The 19,804-nt window shown below is 44.6% G+C and overlaps 1 protein-coding gene across 3 annotated transcripts in view; it reads left to right on the top strand.

The window, feature by feature from the left end:
• Nucleotides 1–19,804, top strand: part of ITGB4 (integrin subunit beta 4) — a 45,820-nt gene that overhangs the window by 17,091 nt on the left and 8,925 nt on the right. For all 3 annotated transcript variants that reach the window (XM_027872787.1, XM_027872786.1, XM_027872785.1), the window contains exons 14-29: nt 5,274–5,377; nt 5,650–5,748; nt 5,930–6,059; nt 6,486–6,608; nt 7,003–7,109; nt 10,484–10,517; nt 10,798–10,980; nt 11,333–11,436; nt 12,494–12,552; nt 12,867–12,890; nt 13,902–14,050; nt 14,688–14,867; nt 15,627–15,775; nt 18,128–18,323; nt 18,935–19,089; nt 19,510–19,690. In XM_027872787.1, the coding sequence (XP_027728588.1) occupies nt 5,274–5,377; nt 5,650–5,748; nt 5,930–6,059; nt 6,486–6,608; nt 7,003–7,109; nt 10,484–10,517; nt 10,798–10,980; nt 11,333–11,436; nt 12,494–12,552; nt 12,867–12,890; nt 13,902–14,050; nt 14,688–14,867; nt 15,627–15,775; nt 18,128–18,323; nt 18,935–19,089; nt 19,510–19,690 (1,977 nt within the window). The remainder of the gene's footprint in view (nt 1–5,273; nt 5,378–5,649; nt 5,749–5,929; nt 6,060–6,485; nt 6,609–7,002; nt 7,110–10,483; nt 10,518–10,797; nt 10,981–11,332; nt 11,437–12,493; nt 12,553–12,866; nt 12,891–13,901; nt 14,051–14,687; nt 14,868–15,626; nt 15,776–18,127; nt 18,324–18,934; nt 19,090–19,509; nt 19,691–19,804) is intronic.

The raw sequence follows: 19,804 nt of genomic DNA, 5'->3' as shown, positions 1-19,804 counted from the left end.
TCCAGGATACACTCAGTAAAGGTGGGTGTTCCCTAGGGCTCTGTCTTAGGCACTATTTTCTACTCCCTCTATACTATTTCACTTGGCAATCTCATCAGCTCCCATAAATACTGAATGTCCAGTAAACATCTTAAACTCACCGTGTCCAAAACTGAACTCTTGATCTGTCTCCCCAAACCCTCCCAGCTTCAGAATCTCCCTATTACTGTTGAGGACATCGCCATCCTCCCAGTCCCCAGGCTCAAAACCTAAGCATCATCCTCTACTCCTCACTCTCTCTCAGCCTCCACTTGTAATCTGTGGCCAAGTTCTGTCAATTTTACCTTCCTAAACATCTCTCATATATGGCCCCTTCTCTCCTCTAACACTGCTGCCACCATGGTGCAGGCCCTCATCACCTCCCACCTAGCCTACTTATTGGTCTCCCTGACTCAAGTCTCTCTCTACTCCAGCCCATCTTCCACTCAGCTATCAAATTAATCTTCCTAAAGTACCTGTCTGAACACATCAGCCCTCTACTCAGTAAACTCCAGTGGCTTTCTATCATGTCCGGTATCAAATATAAAATTCTCTCTTTAGCATTTAAAGCCCTTCATATCTTACCTCCCCACTCAACCCTTTCCAGTCTTCTCACACAACACCCCCATGTACTCTGTGCCCCAGTGACAGTGGCCTCCTTGCTTCTGGTGTGCCTCAAGTCCCAGATAAAAAATCCCACCTTCTGCAAATCAGCCTTTTCTGTTCCCCTTCAAAGCTAGTACCTTCCCTCTGTTGATTATCTCCAACTTATCCTAAGCCCAAATAGGGTCATGAAGAGTTGGATATGACTGAAATGACTGAACAACAACAATTTTGTTTGTAAATAATTGTGTGCATGTTTTCTTCCCTGTTGGATTGTGAATTCCTTGAGGATAGGGACTTTTTTTTTTTATCTCCAGCACTTAGCAGAGTGTCTGGTACATAGTAGGCACTTAATAAATGATTATCAGCTGACTGACTGTACTCAATAGAAATAGAGAAGCTCAGAAGACGGATGGTTTGGGGAGAAAAGATAATGAGTTATTTTGGGCATGTTGAGTTATAGATGCCTAAGGGATATGTAGTTCAAAATATCCAATAGGAATGTGATGATATAGGACTGGAGCTCAAGACAAGAAACTGGGGCTGGATATATACATTTGGGAGTCAATAGCAATGATAATAATTAAACTCATGAGGAGCTGAAAGAGGTCACTGAGAAAGAGTATAGAGAGAAGAGGATCCAGGACAGAGACTTGGGGGATGCCCACATTTTAGAAGGGTGCTCTGGATGATGATTCAGCAAAGGAGACTTAAAAGGAACAGACAGGTAGAAGGAGAATCAAGAGAGTGCAATGTCAGGAACACCCGGAGAGGAGTGAGTGTCCAAGAAGAGAGGTGGTCAAAAGTGTCCAATTCTGCAGAAAGGTCAAGAAGGATGAGATTTTGCAATTGATAGATCAGTGGCCAATTTGGAGAAAGCAAATTCAGTTGAGTAAAGAGGTTAGAAGCTAAATTGCGAAGGATTGAGAAGAGAGGAAATGGAGATGATGAATGTAGATAACTTTTTCTAGGAATTTGGCTAAAAAAAAAGAAGATATACAATGATGACTTGAGTGGGGTTTTTTTTTTAAGGATGAGGGAAACTTCGGGGTGTCTATAGGCTGTGGAGAGGGAACCAGTAGATAGGGAGAGGTTGAAAACCAGAGAGAAAGAGGAGATGATTATGAGAGCAATTTGCTGAAGAAGGTGGGAGGGATTACGGATATAGAACTGGAAGAGATCTTAGTGGTCATCCGGGGTAACCCCCTCATTTTACAAATGAGGAAACTAAGGATCAAAGTCCCTGTAGAGGGCTTGGCCATGGGGATTAAATTCACCTCTTCATCAGATTTTTTTTCTTTCTGCCTCAATAAACTCACACATACAGCATCAATAGCAGCTAATAGATAAGACTATAATCTCTTCCAGTCATCATGATGATACATTCACATGTGTCAGTACAAATATAAAACTCTCCTTTGTATCACCAAAAAGCTTAATATTGGCTCAAAATATTTATTTTTTAAAGTCCAAGGCAATTGGTGTCATGGGTGCATTTTTGTCCCTTCCCCTCCTATTTGTCCCCACCCCTACTATTTCAGTGAGATAGTTATGCCCCAAATTTTTGGAATTCAGTCATCTTAGAGTTCCCAGACCAGAGAAGAAATCTTTACCTTCCATTTCCACTGAGCAGAAAGTGGCTTCATTGTACATTTGGGGGGGGAGGGGAAATCTCCTCTAGCTACAATGTTTCCTCTTACTACTCATTCCTCTATAGCTAACAATCAGAATGTAATGTCAGCTTATGTTTATCTAGATAAATCCATTATAAAGCTTTAAACTGCAAATAAAGAAGATATTAAAAAGAGCTGAAAACTCCCAAAGGGTGAATAGTGTAATGTTGGTTTGCCAGGCAGTAATAAGGCAGGGCAGGAGGAGGAGGTGAAGAGTGGATATTTCACCAGGTCCCCAACAGCACCGAAGAGCACCCCGGGGTGGGGAATCTGCGACCTCCAGGCACATGTGGCCCTCTAGGTCCTCAAGGGTGGCCCTTCTACTGAATCCAAACTTCACAGCTCAAATCCCCTTAATGAAAGGATTTGTTCTGTAGAACTTGGACTCAGTTGAAAGGCCTCTCCCAAGGACCTAGAAGGCCACAGGTTCCCCACCCCTGGCCCAAGGCAAATAACAAATGCTGTCCAAAGAGATCATTCCTTAAGCCAATAAGTGAGCCAGACAAAGTTCCAGTTTCTCAATCTGCCTTTCACTTTCAATCAACTCCCCACACTGGCCTGCATCCACCTCTCCACAGAGACCCCAAGTTTCCCAGGGTCCTCTCTCCCATATGATTCCCACATCTCTCAAACTTTGAGTCTCCTTTATAGTCATATACATATAACACACACATACACACACACATATATAGTTTTTATATTACAGTGATTTTTGGCCCTTTTTTAAACTTTGCATTATTTACTATGGACATTTTACACAGCTGTATATTTTTCATATTTATCATTTTTCATATATCAATGTATTCCAGTACAGTATTCCTCAGCCACTGGACTTTACTTTGTTTCTAGTCATTTGTTATTATAAATATGACAGCTATAAACATCTTTGTACAAATAGATCTTTCCCTCCTTTGCCTTATTTCCTTCACTGGTCTTTCCTCTGGTGTGGAGGTGACATTTGAGTTCTCAAAACCTATGCCAGCAGTACACTAGTAGGTCCTACCAAGCAGAAAAGGCTTTGAGTATAGGCAAGACATTTTGTGCCTGTTGTCCAAGGACCGACCTAATTAAGTCCAGACATGTTCATTACCAGAACGCTGTCCTTTCAGGGTGCTTTTTTTTTTCATTCGCAGAAATTCGTGAAGACTGGAATCTGTGTTAGTTTAGGGCACAGACACAGACACACACACACACACACACACACACACACACGAAAATTAGGAATCTTTAAAGTGTTGAAATGTAGTCCTATGTCTGCCATTTAGGTTGCTGAGGAAATTACACTTCCTTGCAGCCCATATGGCCACTACAGGCTACAAAAATATAAATTACTATTTCTACTACCACCGCTTCCAACACCCCCAGCTATAGGACCACGTGGTCAAATGGTGTGACTATTTTGATGGTTTTATTGCAAAGAGTCAGATTGCTTTTGAGAAAGAGTATGTCACTTTGTGTGATCACCATCAGTATCTGAGTGTGTTTATTTCCTCACAGTCCTGCCAACCTTAGGTTGTATGTGTGTGTGTGCATGTGTATGTGTGCATGTATATATATGTGTGTGTATATATTTTTTCAATTTTTGCCGGTTAATGGGTTTTGTTTTCATTTGCATTTCTGTAACTAACATTGATACTGAACATTTTCTCAAGTGTATATTTACTCTTTGATCTTCCCCTTCTGTGAAGTTTGTTTATATCTTCTCTATTTGTTTCAACAAAAAACATTTATCAAACACTTACTGTATTCAAGGTAGTCAGCTAAGTACCAGGATTTTGTACCAACTATGGTCTTTGACCATTGGTCCAAATTCTAAACTTTCTTTAAGGAAGGCCTCCCTCAAGTGATTCCCTAATTCAAGGGAATTAGGAGGCCTGAGCTTACTCCCAGCTCTACCACTAACTACTGTATGACCTTGGACAAGTCAGTTTCCTCCTCTATAAAATGAAGGGATTGGACCAGGGGTTATTAATCTGAGGCCTGTGAACTTAGGTTTTGGGATTTTTTTTAAATACATTTTTATAACTGTATTTCAATATAATTGGTTTCCTTTATAATCCTATTTATTTTTGTTTTATACATTTAAAACATTATTCTAAGAAGGCTTTCACCAGATTATCAAAGGGATCTATGACCAAAAAATGTTAAGAAACCCTGGTATCAGTGATTTTGAAGGTCCCTTCCAGCTATAATATTCTGTGGTTCTTAGTCTTACCTCCTCTCTCATTACTCCAACCAATAACAATCTTTCCCTTCTCTGAATTTTGACACATAATTATTTTGTCAGGTAGGTTTTGCTTTCCCTCCGAGATTGAAAGCTCCTTAAGGCCATCAACTCTGACAATGACTACAGATTTCATTGAGAGCAAAAATAATTAGGGAGGTTGAGTAGTGGCACAGAGGATAGACATGCTGGTAGTGAGAAGGTGGGACCTATCCTACCTTCATATAATTGCATATTAGCAATACAGAGTACAGTACAGTATATTTAGTACAGTGTAACCTCACATGCTTTCCCAGGGGTTGGAAAAGAAAGTTGCCCCTGAAGAGACCAAGGGATGTTGAGGCATTGGAACTCTGGGAATGGCATAAAGGAACATGAAGTATGGGGAATATTGTTTCCAGACCTCTATGAGGAAGAGCTAAGCCAACCACCTTGGAAGGAAACATATTTCCCCATCCTTCAAATCAATGCCTTAGTCACCCTGTCCTAGCTATCACTTTGCATAGACATATTCTGCATCTTCTCATAGACTTCAGCTATGAACTTCCTGGATATTGTAGGCACTAGATACTTTTAAGTAGTTGGATGAATAGATGGATAGCCCTTACCCCAGGCCCTACCACTGGCTGGATTTATAGCCCTTCTTCTTGGCCCTTAGCTGTCCCATAGCAAGCAAGGTTGGACTCCCTTTGCTTTCCCCATTGGGCAGGAGACCTAGACTAGAGTCTGCTTTCCTTTCTTCCCACTCTCTACAGACCGGGGTCGCTGCTCCATGGGCCAATGTGTGTGTGAAAGGGGCTGGACAGGAAAGAGCTGTGAGTGTCCCCTCAGCAACGCCACCTGCATCGACAGCAATGGGGTAGGACTGGGAACTGGATGGTCATAATCATTATGGCCGTATTGACGGGATGAACAGAAGATATTTCCTGGGGATGAGGATTGGGAGTCTCCTAGAAGTTGGGGTTATACCAGAGGACTATACCAACTTTTGCCACCCTCTGGAAAGAAACTGAGAGGGCAAGGCATGGAGGTTTGCAAGGTCCTCTTCTCAAAAGATGACTGGGTTCTGGCCAAACTAGGACCTTTTTGGTTGCTGAGTGAGGGTCAGGGTAATGAATCCTCTCTTTACAGGGCATATGTAATGGGCGAGGCCGCTGTGAGTGTGGACGTTGCCACTGTGACCAAGTCTCCCTCTATACTGATACCACCTGTGAGATCAGCTACTCCTCAGTGAGCACAGAATGGGAATGGGCCGAGGGAAGGAGTGGGTATGGGACATGGAGAAACACAGGAGTAGGGCTGGAGGATAGGAGGCAGGAGAGGGTCAAAAGGGCCTCTCCAAAAGGTGTTTCTCGAGTTCAAGGAGCCTCTTCACCCATCCAGAACCGTTTCTGACTGCTTCCCTATTCAGGCATTCCTAGGGGTATGTGAGGATCTGCGTTCCTGTGTTCAGTGCCAAGCCTGGGGCACAGGTGTGAAGAAGGGGCAGAAGTGTGCCAGCTGTAACTTCCAGGTGAAGATGGTGGAAGAGCTAAAGAAAGGTAATAGGGAAGCTGTGAGCATACCCTAGGGAGGTCGGGAGAGTTAGGGATAGTGGCTCATAATGTCCCAGGGATGAACAAACTCTTCTCTATAGGCCAGGAAAATTCTCGGAATGGCCCTAGGCAAAGCTAGGTGCCCAGCTAAGTGCCCTGGGTCCTCCTTATTAGAATGGAATGCCTTTCTCAAAGCATGCCCCATACAACCCCACTGGGCAGACTCAGACCACTCTTGCCCTTCCCATCCACTCAGGAAAGCTTAACCAAGTCAGATCGCCCCCTAGACCTAGACCTTTGCTTCACAGCTCTCTGGGATATCACTTACTTCCTTCTCGTCCTTCTCCCATTCCTGGGGGCAGGAGGGTGGGGGCCGTATGCATAGTTAGTGACTCTATCTAATGGAGTAGCATGTTGTGATGGTGAATACAGCAGAAGAGGTGATGGAATACTGTTCCTTCCGTGATGAGGATGACGACTGCACATACAGCTATACTGTAGAAGGGAACGAAGCCATTGGGCCCAACAGCACCGTCCTTGTGCATAAGAAAAAAGGTGAGTGCCATTCAGGCCCAAAGAGAGAAATGACTTAGATCGGGGGCCAAAAGAGAGAAAGGAAGGGAGGGAGCTCCTGTCCCCAGTGGGACAGAGAGCAGGACGGGAGAGAGTACCCTCCTCTAAGGGGCAAGATCTATCTAGGTACCCAGAAAGAAGTTGATTTCCTTCTGCTCTTCCCCAAGGGGTTCCCCGAACACAGCTCTTGATCTACCTCGGCACATCACTTCCTTCCTTCTTTACTCCTCAGTTTCCTTCTCTGTAAAATGAGAGACCTGGACTAGACACTTTCCAAGGTCCCTACTATTCTGTATTTCTACAAGTCTTTGTTTCATGGCTCTCTTCTTCCCATCCCTCCCCATTGCATAACTGTTTGTGTCTGCCCCTGTCCTAGAGTGTCCTCCTGGAAACTTCTGGTGGCTGATTCCACTGCTTATCTTCCTCCTGCTGCTCTTGGCCCTGCTGCTTCTGCTTTGCTGGAAGTACTGTGCCTGCTGCAAGGTAAGACCCCCATCCCTACCTCCCATACCTTCCTGATCCACTTTGCTGAGCCATACTCACTCAAGGTCCAGCTTCACCCTGTCTCTCCATGTGGTTCCAGATCAATCAGTTGATCAGTTTGCCAACTAATATTTATTGGGTAGATGCCTAGCATTGTGCCAGGTTATATGGGGATATGGAAGACATAGGCCCTGCCTTCTAAGAAATTAGAGTCTGAATGGTTACAGAGGATGGGCATACATGAGACTATTAAAAAAAACAAAATGGCAGCAAAGAGGTATAAAAGATATATCTCTTTGATGTAACACTGAAAAAGGAGGTGGAATGGTGTCTGTAGAAAGAGAAGAATAACCAATGGACAAGCCACATGTTCCACTGGTACCCATGAAATGTCAAGAAAGCTAGAGGAAAGCCTCCACTACATTGGGTAGACACCTATGGAGGATTTGTGGGAACACATGAACAAATGTCATTCGGGATGTGATGGTGTAGATGGGTTGCAATTTGCACCTTTGAAAGCTGTATCCGTACTGATCAAATCACAAATCTATCAATAGGGAAGCATTTAAGTACCTACTATGTGCAAGGCACTATGCTAGATGCTAGCAGTACAAGGAGTTAGCCAAGGGAAACTATGTGTACGTATGTGGACATGTACAAAATATATGCAAAGATAATACAAGGTTACCTGAAGTGGGGGCAGGGTTAGAAGGAATGGAGGCATTACCAGCTGGGGGATCAGGAAAGGCTTCATGTAGAATGTAATCATTTAGCTGAGTCCTGAAGAAAACTATAGAGTCCAAGAAGTAGAGGTGAGGGGAGAATGCTAACTGGACACTGAGGATAGTAGGCCAATTTGGCTGGACTGAAGAGTGAATGAAAAGGCATAATATGTAATACATCTGGAAAGTAGGTTGGGGCCAGGCTGTGAAGGGCTTATAGGTTCAAGGGATCAATGAATCAACCAACCAATCAATGAGCATTTATTAAGCACTTACTATGTGCCAAGCACTGGGTTAAGCGCTGGGGATCCAAAGAAAAAGCAAAAATGGTCCTTGCCTTCAAAGAGCTTTAGGGGATGCCCACATTTAGAGTGATGATTCAGCAAAGGGGATTGAGAAGTAGTAATTAGACAGGTAGAAGATCCAAGAAAGAGCACTGTCAGGAAAACCCTAGTAGGTTAGGGTCAGAGAGAGTATCCAAGACAGGAGATGGTCAAAAACAACAAATGCTGCAGAGAATCAAATAGGATGAGAATTGAGAAAAGACCATCAGATTCAAATTTTGTTGTTAAGACATGATTGACAACCTTGGAGAAAGCCATTTCAGTTGAGTTATGAAATTAGAAACCAAATTGTTAAGGACTGAAAGAAAGTGGAGGCAGTGTGTGTAGACATCTTTTTCTAGGAGTTTGGTTGAGAAAGAGAGAGGCTATAGAATGCTAACTTGAGAGGATGATGGGCAAGAGTTTTTCCGTTTGTTTTTGTTGTTAAGAATGAGGAGATGTGGCCTGTTTTCAATTGGTGGGAAAGGAACCAGCAAATAGGGAGAGATTGAAGATGAGAGAATGAGTGGGGATGATTGTGGGGGCATTCTGCTTGAGAAGATAAGAAGGGATTAAATCCAGCATATATAGGTTGGCCTGGTGAGCCGAAGGACCACCTCCATCAGAGTGACTGCAGTCAAGGAGGACAGAATGGAGGGATGATGTCAAGAGGGTATGAGATGCAGGTGAGAAGAGAGAGCTCACAGGAAAGACCTTGATTTTCTCATTCAAGCATGAGGCAAAGTCAGCTGAGAGAGTAAAGAAAAGGGAAGTAGAGGAGGCTTGAGCAGAAGGGAAAAAAGGGTTAGAACAGCAGCCGTGGGGAATTAGAGAAGCAATTAGGGAGGAGTAAAAATATTTCCTTACCTAGCCTATGTCAGATTACATGCCATCTTAGGGAGAGAGGGGGAGAACAATGTAAAACTCAAAAACTTATGGAAATAATTGTTGATAAATCAAAATAAATTAGTAAAAAAATATTTCCTTACCATAGTGAGGGCCCAGTTGAAATTAGATAAAATCAATTTGTTGCAGACTCAGTCAACTGGGTTGCATGACTTCCTCCAGCACTGTTCAGCAGTTCAAGTAAGAGCAGAGGAGGGGGGGATGGTGAGGGAATGGTCCAGGCATGGCAAGGAAAGCACAGTGATAGAAAAAGGAGTGAAAGAATTTGAGAATAAAATGTTCAGGACATGATGGTGCGGGTGGGTCGCAATCTGCACCATTGAAGTCTGTATTTACACAGATCCATTCACTGGTCAGTCAATTAGGAAGCATTTAATAGGATCCTACTATGTGCCAGACACTAAGAATATAAGAATCTTGCAACTTAGCCAATGAAGACAATAGGTAGATATTGTGGATAGAATACTAGGCCTGGAGTCAAGGAGATTTGAATTTAAATCTGGTCTCAGACACTAGCTATGTGACCTTGGGCAAGTCACTTAACCTCTGCCTTAGTTTCTTCATCTGTAAAATGGGGATAATAATAACACCTCCCTCCTAAGGTTGTTGTAAAGATCAAATGAGATAATGTTTATAGAGCACTTAGCACAGTACCTGGTACATGGTAAGCACATAAATGTTTCCTTCCTTCCTTCTTCTATAGGGATATTTAAAAAAAATACATACAAAGAAAATACAAGGTCATTTCAAGGGGAAGGGGAGAGAATTCTCTTTTTAAATGTTTTATTGACATTTTTACATTGCTGTCATTTCCCAAGGACTACTCCCTACCCCCAATAAAACCTTCTCTTGTAACAATGAAGTACAATTAGCAAAATAACCACATTGGCAACATCTGAAAGTGTATGCCTCATTCCATGCCTGTAATACACCACATTTCTGCCAAGAGGTAAGAGGCATGCTTCACCTTCAGTCTCCTGAAAGCATGACTAGTGACTGCATCAATCAGAGTTCTGAAGTCTTTCAATATTGTTGCAGTAGTATAGGGCTGAACTGGTTAATTAAATGGTGGAATTTGGGAAGGAAAGAAAGAGAAGCCAGAACAGGAGTGATAACCTGGAAGGACTGGAGGTCACTATGATAGGATAGAGACTAGGCAAGGGCTAAGTGAAGTGGGACAAGACCTTCACAGACATTTTTCTGTCCACCTCTGCCATCATAATTCCTGATACCTACTGCCTTTGTCCTACCCCAGCCCTCAGGCCCCGCCACAATCTAGTGCTACTAGGCCTCTCAGGACAAGAGTAGCCACTTTGCCCCAGAGGCATGAATAGGGCCCTAAAAGAAATAGGTAATCCAGAACTAGGAGCAGCTCAAGTGACTAAGCATCTTTCCCTTTCTGTTCCTTCTGTCTCTCTCACAGGCCTGCCTGGCCCTGCTCCCCTGCTGCAACAAAGGTATTGACGGGGTACTGGTATGGAGAGGGTGAGGGAGAACGGAGCTCTGGCTGAAGCCTTCCACTTCCTCAAGGGCAGTGGTAGAGGAGGGAAAGAGGGAGCAGTGACTCCCAGACAGGATGGAAAATTAAGCTCAGGATGATGGAAGCTGAGTAAGTGGCTTCAGGTGTCTTTCCTAGTCTGATATCCTTGGGTATAAGGAGGAGTGGGCATTGGCACTATACTCCATGAACATCATAAGGGTGGCTCTGGTACTGAAATCTCCCTGCTCCTCCTGCAGGCCACATGGTGGGTTTCAAAGAAGATCACTATGTGTTGAGGGAGAACCTAATGGCCTCAGACCACCTGGATACGCCACTGGTACGCAGTGGGAACCTGAAAGGCCGTGACATGGTCCGCTGGAAAATCAACAATGTACAGTCTTCTGGCATCACCACCCATGCCACCAATCCCAAAGATCTGGGTAAGAGGCATGGCCGGGGGGTGCCCTCCTCAGAACAGCATCCTGAGCAGTGGTACTGTAGATACTGCTTGCTTTGAATCTGGAGGCCCAATGGACACTCATCTTAGTCACTTTTCAGGGCATCTGACAGGGTTCTAAGAGCCAAGAGCAGCCAGCTATGGAGCTAACTTCCATTTTCTTCTCACCACACTAGTGCTTTTGGACACTAAAAATTCCATGCCCACAATACACCAGGCTTGCTATTCTACCAAGTTGCCTACCCATGACAAAGTTCTGTGGGTTCTGAGCAGTGGGAACTCTGTAGTGGCTTCCATGAAAGAGAGCCAAGATGACCTGTCCTTTCTCCACACAGTCCCATATGGATTATCCCTGCGCCTTGCCCGCCTCTGCACCGAGAACCTGCTGAAACCTGATACTCGGGAGTGTGAACAGCTGCGCCAGGAAGTGGAAGACAATGTAAGGCTGAAGGCAGTGCTCGGTGGGGGGGAAATGGAGAATCTCTGGGCAAGGTTGAATATGGCAAATCAAGGAAGAAGGTAGAAAAGAGTATGTGGGAAGGAGTTAACTCAAGGATAGAACTTTTCTGGAGAGTTTGTGCTCAGAAGGAAGGGGTAGCCTGTGGGGCAATCTACCATTTGCATTTTTCCAAAAAATAAAGCTGCAATGGTCTGAGCTCTTGGAAACTCTGCTCCACGGCCTGGGTATATTTCCTTATCCCAGGAGGATTCTGACTAGGGAATTCATTCTTGGTTCTGAATCAATTAATCAGCATTTATTAATTGCTTACTTTTTTGATCAGTACTGTGCCAAGCACTGGGGGTACAAAGCAAAAGCAAATACTGTCCCTGCCTTCAAGAACCTTACATTCTAAAAGGAGAGACAGCATGGAGAGATGTACATGAATTTAAATAGAACCAGAGTAGATGAAAGGCAACTTTAGAGAAGAGGATACTAGCAGTTGAGGGGAACCAGGAAAGGCCTCCTGTCAGGCATGATGGTGCCCACTTGTAGTTCCTTCTGCTGGGGAGGCTAAGGCTGGTGGATTGCTTGGGTTCTGGATTTCTGAGCTACAATGGGACAAAAGGCAATAGGATGTCTCCACTAAATTTGGTACTAATAGGAAGAGTCCTTAGGAGTGAAGGGCTGCTGGGAAAGATGTACTGGGCCAGGTCAGAAAAGTAGAACAGTTAAAGTTTCCATACTGATCAGTATGAAGATGAAGCCTATATGAGTGGCTGTTGCCCTTCCAGCCTGGATGAGATAGGGAGACCCAGGCACAAAAGAAAAAAAGAAGGGAAGGAAAAAGAAGGGAAGGGAAGAAAAGGAAGGGGCAAGGCCTCCTTCGGTCAAGGGCCAAAGGAAGCTAGGGATTCTAAGAGGCACAGGTGAAGAGGGAGGACATTTCAGGCATGGGGGACAGTGAGTGCAAAGGCAGTTGTGGGAACAGGGCTCTAGGTGGTCTTTACTGTCCCACAGAGACAACCTCACTTCCCGTCACCTCTGTTCTTTTCAGCTGAATGAAGTTTACAGACAGATCCCTGGGGTTCAGAAGCTTCAGCAGACCAAGTTTCGGTGAGTGCTTGACATGGGATCAATTTGACATACTCTAAGGAGATAGTGCCTGCTCTGGGCCCATTGGTTGCCAGTACCATCCTGGTCCAAGACTCCCTGGATGGTGTTTCAAAAGAGTAAGATGGTCCATCCCACTGGTCCAGGGGCAGCCCTATATTAACTCTGCAGCCTGGTAGTGGATTATGAGGTGGGCTGCTAGCACAGGAAAATACCAAAAGTCCTAAATATCCCTCCCCAACCCCCACCCCACCTCCAACCCTTCTCAAGTGTCTAAGAACAGCATAACTCACTCATTTCTTCTGTTTCTCCCACAGGCAACAGCCCAATGCTGGGAAAAAGTGAGTGGATCATTAGCTGGTAACCCTAGGACTATAACTCTCGGACATCTGTCCCTTTATCCTCCTTCTCTCTCTGTTTACCTGCCTTAACATTTTCTCTCCTTTGGGGGTGGGGAATGGGGTGAGGGAAGAAAAGAGCAATGTGTTTACGTCCCCCAGTAGAGAACTTGTATTCCACCTGCCAGGCCCTGTGCCTAGCACCATTATCCTCATGCCCTCCCAAAAAAGCATATGGCATCTGAGCTCCCATGACGCTTTGTGTTCTGAGTCCCAGGTCCTGGGCACCCCTGTATGTCGGTTTATGTCTGATTATGGGAAATGCAGAGGGCTCTAACAAGAAGGAATTATGTAGTGATGGGGAGGGTACCCCCTTGACAATCTTCTCAGGTGGGTGCTTAGCTGCCAAAAAAAAAACAAGTTAATACCCTTCCCTCCTTTCCTCCTTTCTTTTTCTTTCTCTTTCTTTCTTTCTTTCTTTCTTTCTTTCTTTCTTTCTTTCTTTCTTTCTTTCTTTCTTTCTTTCTTTCTTTCTTTCTTTCTCTTTTTCTTTCTCTCTGTCTCTTTCTTTCTTTTTCTTTCCTTCCTTCCTTTCTGACAGGTTAACAAGAAAAGTCACCAATATCACACCCATGACCTCCCACTGTTCCCAGTTGGTGACCTACGTTCATGTTTGGTAGACAGCCAGAAAAGCAGGGGAGAGAAAAGGACAGAAAAGAAGACCAGACAGAATTGGGAGTTGGTGGGGGGCAGGGAAGATAAAGAACTAGAAGTAGAAAGAAGGTACAAATGAGGACAAGAACAAAAAAAAAAAAGGAGCCCTCAGGATCTGCCCATCCATGCATAGTCATTCAACAAACAAAGAGACATTGTGCTAGGAGGTGCTGAGTTGGACTGAGCACCAATAACAAAGAATAAGAAAGTCACACTGCCATCTTATAGATCCCTCTAGTGGACAGAGATAAGACAGGGAATCTGGATCTTGATGATCTTCTTTTCTTCCCTTGGAGTTAGGCAGGACCATACAATTGTGGACACCGTGCTGATGGCCCCCCGGTCAGCCAAGGTGCCTCTGCTGAAGCTGACAGAGAAGCAAGTGTCACAGGGGGCATTCCATGAGCTCAAGGTGGCCCCTGGCTACTACACCCTCACTGGAGATCAGGGTAGGTGGCATGGTCCATCAAGCTTTGTGCTGACCATACTCAGAGGATACTCTGACTTGGGTGTAATGAAAAGAGAACTGGATTGGCAATCAGAGGTCCTGAATTCAAATCCTGACTTTAGTACCTACTATCTGTTGACTTGGGCAAGTCATTTCAACTCTTGAGGCTGGTTCCCTTATCTATAAAATCAGGGGGTTGGAATGGATGATCTTTAAGGCAATTAGATGGAGCAGTAGAGAAAAGTATTGGACTTGGAGTCAGGAAGACCAGAGTTCAAATCCAACCTCAGACACTTACTAGCTCTGTGATCTTGGGCACGACACTTAACCTCTGTCTGCTTCAGTTTCCTCAACTATAAAATGGGGGTAATAATGGGACTTACCTCCTGGGATTGTTGTGAGGATAAATGAGATAATTCAGGGTGTCCCAGAAGTCTCAGTGGACAGCAGGATCCAAGCAGGGGAAATTGTATTTGTAAAGCATTTTACAAATGCTATATAAATACTATTATTTTATCATCATTATCATCTAAAGTTCTGCCCTGTTCTAAATCCTATAATATGATCTTTGCCTTCCTTTCTCTACCTTGCTCCTCTGATCCAATGTGTCTTCCCCTTTTCCTACTTTCTCCATCCAGATGCCCGGGGCATGGTGGAATTTCAGGAGGGAGTAGAGCTGGTAGATGTTCGAGTCCCTCTTTTCATCCGTCCAGATAATGATGATGATGAGCACCTGGTGGTGGAGGCCATTGATGTACCCCTGGGCACGGCCACCATTGGGCGTCGCCTGGTCAACATAACCATCATTAAGGAACAAGGTTAGAATTGACATTCAGGGTGAAATAGAACATGTTGGCAGGATGGAGGAGGAGGATGGCATAGAATCCTTTCTTCTACTTCACGTGGGCCCAAGAGTTCTTTGGATGCTGCTGGACTCATTGCCAAGATGCCTGGTCTGCTGCTTCCCATGATGATTTCCAATCTTGCCTCCAACACTTTCTTTACTGCCTGTGCTGGCCAAGTCACAGCTTCTCTGAATCTGTTTCCATGTCTGCAGTAGGTACTGCATAGGGTTGTTGTGAAGATCAAAAGAGATAATACATACAAATTGCTTTGCAGACCTTACAATGCTACATACGTGTCATTTGATATAGTAAAGATATAGTAAAGAGAAATTCCAGGAAGGAGCTAAGTTCAAGTCCTCCCTCTGATCCATACTGTCTGTGTGACCCTAGACAAGCTACTTAACCTCTCAGTGCTTTAGATAATTTTCTAAGACTGCACGTTGTAGAGAAGGGTGCCAGCCTGCATTGATAGAGGAACTTTCTTCAGCTGGGAGATTGCTATACTAATGAAATCACAGGTCCAGTCTCAATCTCTTTTTTTGGTTATTGTTATTAATCTCATTCTTCTCATGTCGATGAGAATAACGAAGACGTTTCCTCTGTTGTTGCTGATATGGTCTCAGGAATGAGGTTAGGAGATGCAATTAAGGAGGTTCCACCTTGACCCAAAAAAAGGGTAGAGGAAGGTTGAGACCTCCCCTTGCCCACACTGTCTGCCATGGTTTCTTGCAGCCAGTGGGATAGTGTCATTTGATCAGCCAGAATATTCCTTCAGCCATTTGGACCAGGTTGCCCGGATTCCCGTTACCAGACGCATCATGGACAGTGGCAAGTCTCAAGTCTCCTATCGTACACAAGATAACACAGCCCGTGCCAACCGGGTAAGAGCTTTTTAGAGCAGGCAGTGGGGCCTGTGCGCAGAGGAGGCAATAGGATGCCCCTTTTCCCTCTGTCTGTGTGTGTTTCTGTGTGTGTATGGGGGGAAGGAAGAGTGGCTTGGGTCCTTGGGAATTTTCATTAGTGATTTGGTCTCTTTGGAGGATATGCCCAAGTGGCTTTGGATAGATAATCCTCGTCTCTACCCTCCTCTCCCTGGCCTTGTTCCTAGTACCAAAGCCTCCCCAAGAAATATCAGAAACGCCACACAGAGTCAGATACATGGTCCGTTCGGTACTCTGTGGTGTTGTCGCTGAGGTATGTTCTGTAGTAGCCTTTCTCCATGATGGCATTCTACGCAGATCAGATGGTGCAGTCGACAGAGTACTAGGCTGGGAGTGAGGAAGACCTGAGTTCAAATCAAGCCTTAGACACTTACTAGTTGTGTGACTTTGGGCAAGTCGCTTTACTGCTGTCTGCCTCAGTTTCCTCAACTGTAAAATTGGAATAATAATAGCAACTACCTCCCAGGGTTGTTATGAAGATCAAATGAAATAATATTTGTAAAGTGCTTAGCACAGTCCCTGGCACATAGTAGGTGCTGTATAAATGCTACTATTATTACTATATCCTAAGCATTTCTAACTCTCCTTGAATATATTATGCCGCACCCTCAATGAATGTAAATGCTTTTTAGAAAACATGAGTAAATTTTTGGTCTTACAATCTCTTAGGATTCTTCATGTTTGTTCTGATGCCTTTTCCATCTTGGGGGATGTCAAACTCATAGGACCAACCTTATGCCAGGACTATAACTAGGAATCCTTTCACATAACCTAAAAAGTAGTTCTAGTGAGGGGCGGCTAGGTGGTGCAGTGGATAGAGCACCAGCCCTGGAGTCAGGAAGACCTGAATTCAAATTCAGCCTCAGACACTTGACACTTACTAGCTGTGTGACCCTGGGCAAGTCACTTAACCCCATTGCCTAGCCAAAAAAAAAAAAAAAAAGTAGTTCTAGTGGTATAAGCAGCAAAGGGCAGACTGACTGAATGTACCTTCCCATGTCTGTACCCTGGACAAAGCTCTAATGGTCCTGCCCTAGTTACAGCTCTGCCTCAGGCTTCAGGAGACAATAACCATTTCCCCTCCCCAGGAGGAGAGAAGTACCAAGTGGCCCGATATCATTTGGACTTCTCTGGCAGGACTTACTCTGCCCTACCCCACCCCTCACCCCTAATCACCTTCCAGTGACCCAGAGCTATGAGAGAAGATAGAAAAGGCTGCAGATCCCAGAAAGAGGGAGCAGGGGCAAAACCTCTCAGTACTACACACATGCAGCCACCACTCACCCAGCTACACGCCTGAAACAAATTAAGGAAGTTTTTTTAAATCACATAACAGGCAGCTCACATGTGGAGCTCATTACCATCAGAGGTTTTTGTTGTTGTTTAGTCAATTACTTGTATCTGATTCTTTGTGATCCCATTTGGGGTTTTCTTGGCAAAGATACTGGAGTAGTTTGCCATTTCCTTCTCCAACCCATTTTACAGTTGAAGAAACTGAGGCAAACAGGGTTAAATTAATTGTCCAGGTGCATACAGATAATAAATGTCTAAGATCACATTTGAACTCAGGTCTTCCTGACTCCAGGGCCAGCACTCTATCCATTGTGCCACCAAAGGTGGTACAAACTGAAAATACAGATGGCTAAAAGGGCCACAAGGGAATACAGGACTGGATGGACCATAAGTATGACCCTAACATGATTCTTGTATGTGTGTATTTGTATATATGTGTGTGCACACACATATATGCATATACATACATATATACGTACATACACATGCATACATACAAACACATACATATATACTTATATATTTATATTTTTGGACCAGACCTGTGATTTCATTGGTAGGGGGAACACTGAATATGGAAACTCCTTCTACCAGTGCAGAGGGCAATGAGAGGTTAAGTTACTTGTGAAAAGTCACACAGCCAGAGATTGGACTTGAACCCAGGTCTTCCTGACTATACCACACTGCTAGTTATGTTTTCAAATATCTATTTAAGATAGTCCCTGCTGCCAATGGGGATCTCACCATATAACCGTCATTAAGGAACAAGGTTAGGATTGACATTTAGGGCAGAGTCAAGCACTGTGGTAAGATGGGAGAGGAGACAGGTGAGCAGCTATGTGTAACTGTGGCTACCATCGTATCCGTGTCTATACTCAGACGTGTCTGGGTGTGATCGGATGGGTGTCTCTGTGTGGTTCTGTGATTTCTCCTGCTCCCCATGCGCCCACGTTCCTGATGTCAGCTTCTCGCTGTGGATCTGACCCCGCTTTTCCCTAGGACTACATCCCTGTGGAAGGAGACCTGCTCTTTCAGCCAGGGGAGACAGAGAAGGAGCTGCAAGTGAAATTGCTAGATCTGCAGGAAATGGACTCCCTCCTTTTGGGCCACCACGCCCGACGTTTCCACATCTACCTAACCAACCCCAAGTATGGCGCTCGGCTGGGCGAGCCACACTCTGCTACAGTCCTCATCGGTAATTGATGTGGCGGAGAGACGGAGGGGGACGTTCTGGGGAAGACCCTGCCTGGGCATAGGAGTGATTTAGGAATTCTGCCTCCCAAATTCCCAGCTGTTGAAGGTGCCTGAAATGCTACCATTAGGGTTTTGGGCCCCCCTTTTTAAACCATCTGGAAGGAGCATCTCATTAAGCCATTTTCAGTTCTAAATACCTTCATGCCCTATGACTATGGGGGTTTCAGACCCAAGAGAAAGAAAGAAGAAAATTGAGAGTCCCGAGTAACAGGAAGGAAAGCCACCGGAGATGTGGAACAAGGAACTAAAAACAAAATTTGCTTATTACTTCTTGAAACCCTAGGTGCCCTATAGATGGGTAGGGATCTTGAGACCCCGTCTGACCTGCTCATCCCCCTAGAAGCATTCCTCAGAACTTTGCCTTCCTGAAGAGTGAGATTCTAAACCTCAACCAGCCCCTGGGGACCTCGGAGAAATCAGTCCTAACCTGCCCATTAGGGTCATCTGTTGAGTGTCCGGCTCCCTCTAATAGCACAAAAGCGACCAGATTCTATGTTTGTGCTTTGTTTTTGTGCTTAAATAAGGATGTTCCTCTCTTCCCGTTCACTCCAGAAAGTCTGGATAGGGAGTTCGTTGGCCAGACTCCGTCGTCATATTCCACCCGGGCTGATCCAGGTGCCCCTCAGAACCCCAGTGCCAAGGCCGTTGGTTCACGTAGGATCCATTTCAATTGGCTACCACCTCCTGGCAAGCCATTTGGGTACAAGGTAAGAGGGCTGACTGCGCCACCTAGCGGCCCCCTTGAGTCAATTACTGGCTAACAATTCTGGGTTAAATGGTTTTACATCTCCGGCCTCGATTTTCCTCATCTATAAAATAAGGGGGTTGGATTAGATGATCTCTAAATCTGTGGTCCTGGGACTATTTTCAATAGTCACTGAAGGCACAGCATATCTTCTCACATTTTTAAAGCCTTGCCCTATTGTCTTCTCTATTATGCTTATGAATTCCTTGAGGGAATATATCCTCATCACTTAGCACAGTGCCTAGCACAGAGTTGGTGCTTAATAATTGTTTGACTGGCTGATAGACTGTCCTTGGTTATTTCCTGATGTGTGGCTTGCCACTATGTATTATAACCCAAGAGAGGGTCCTTTTCCTTCTGACATCTTTCCCTGTGGGTACAGGTAAAATACTGGATACAGGGTGACCCTGAATCGGAGGCTCGGTTCATCGATTGTAAAGTACCCTCGGTGGAGCTCACCAACCTCTACCCGTACTGTGACTATGAGATGAAGGTCTGTGCCTATGGGCCAATGGGTGAGGGGCCTTATAGCTCCCTGGTATCCTGCCGTACCAATGAGGAAGGTAAGTCTTTCCCAGACCCTCTGCCCCAAGGTTGTTCCTTCATTTTAAAAAAGAAATTATTTTTAATTTATGGAATAAAAAAAGCTATAGCACAGTAAAATAAAAAAGATAATT

The sequence above is a fragment of the Vombatus ursinus genome, unplaced genomic scaffold (genome assembly GCF_900497805.2).
Source record: "Vombatus ursinus unplaced genomic scaffold, bare-nosed wombat genome assembly UNPS02014801.1, whole genome shotgun sequence".
Classification (NCBI taxonomy): Eukaryota; Metazoa; Chordata; class Mammalia; order Diprotodontia; family Vombatidae; genus Vombatus; species Vombatus ursinus.
This window is presented reverse-complemented; position numbering and strand designations above follow the sequence as displayed.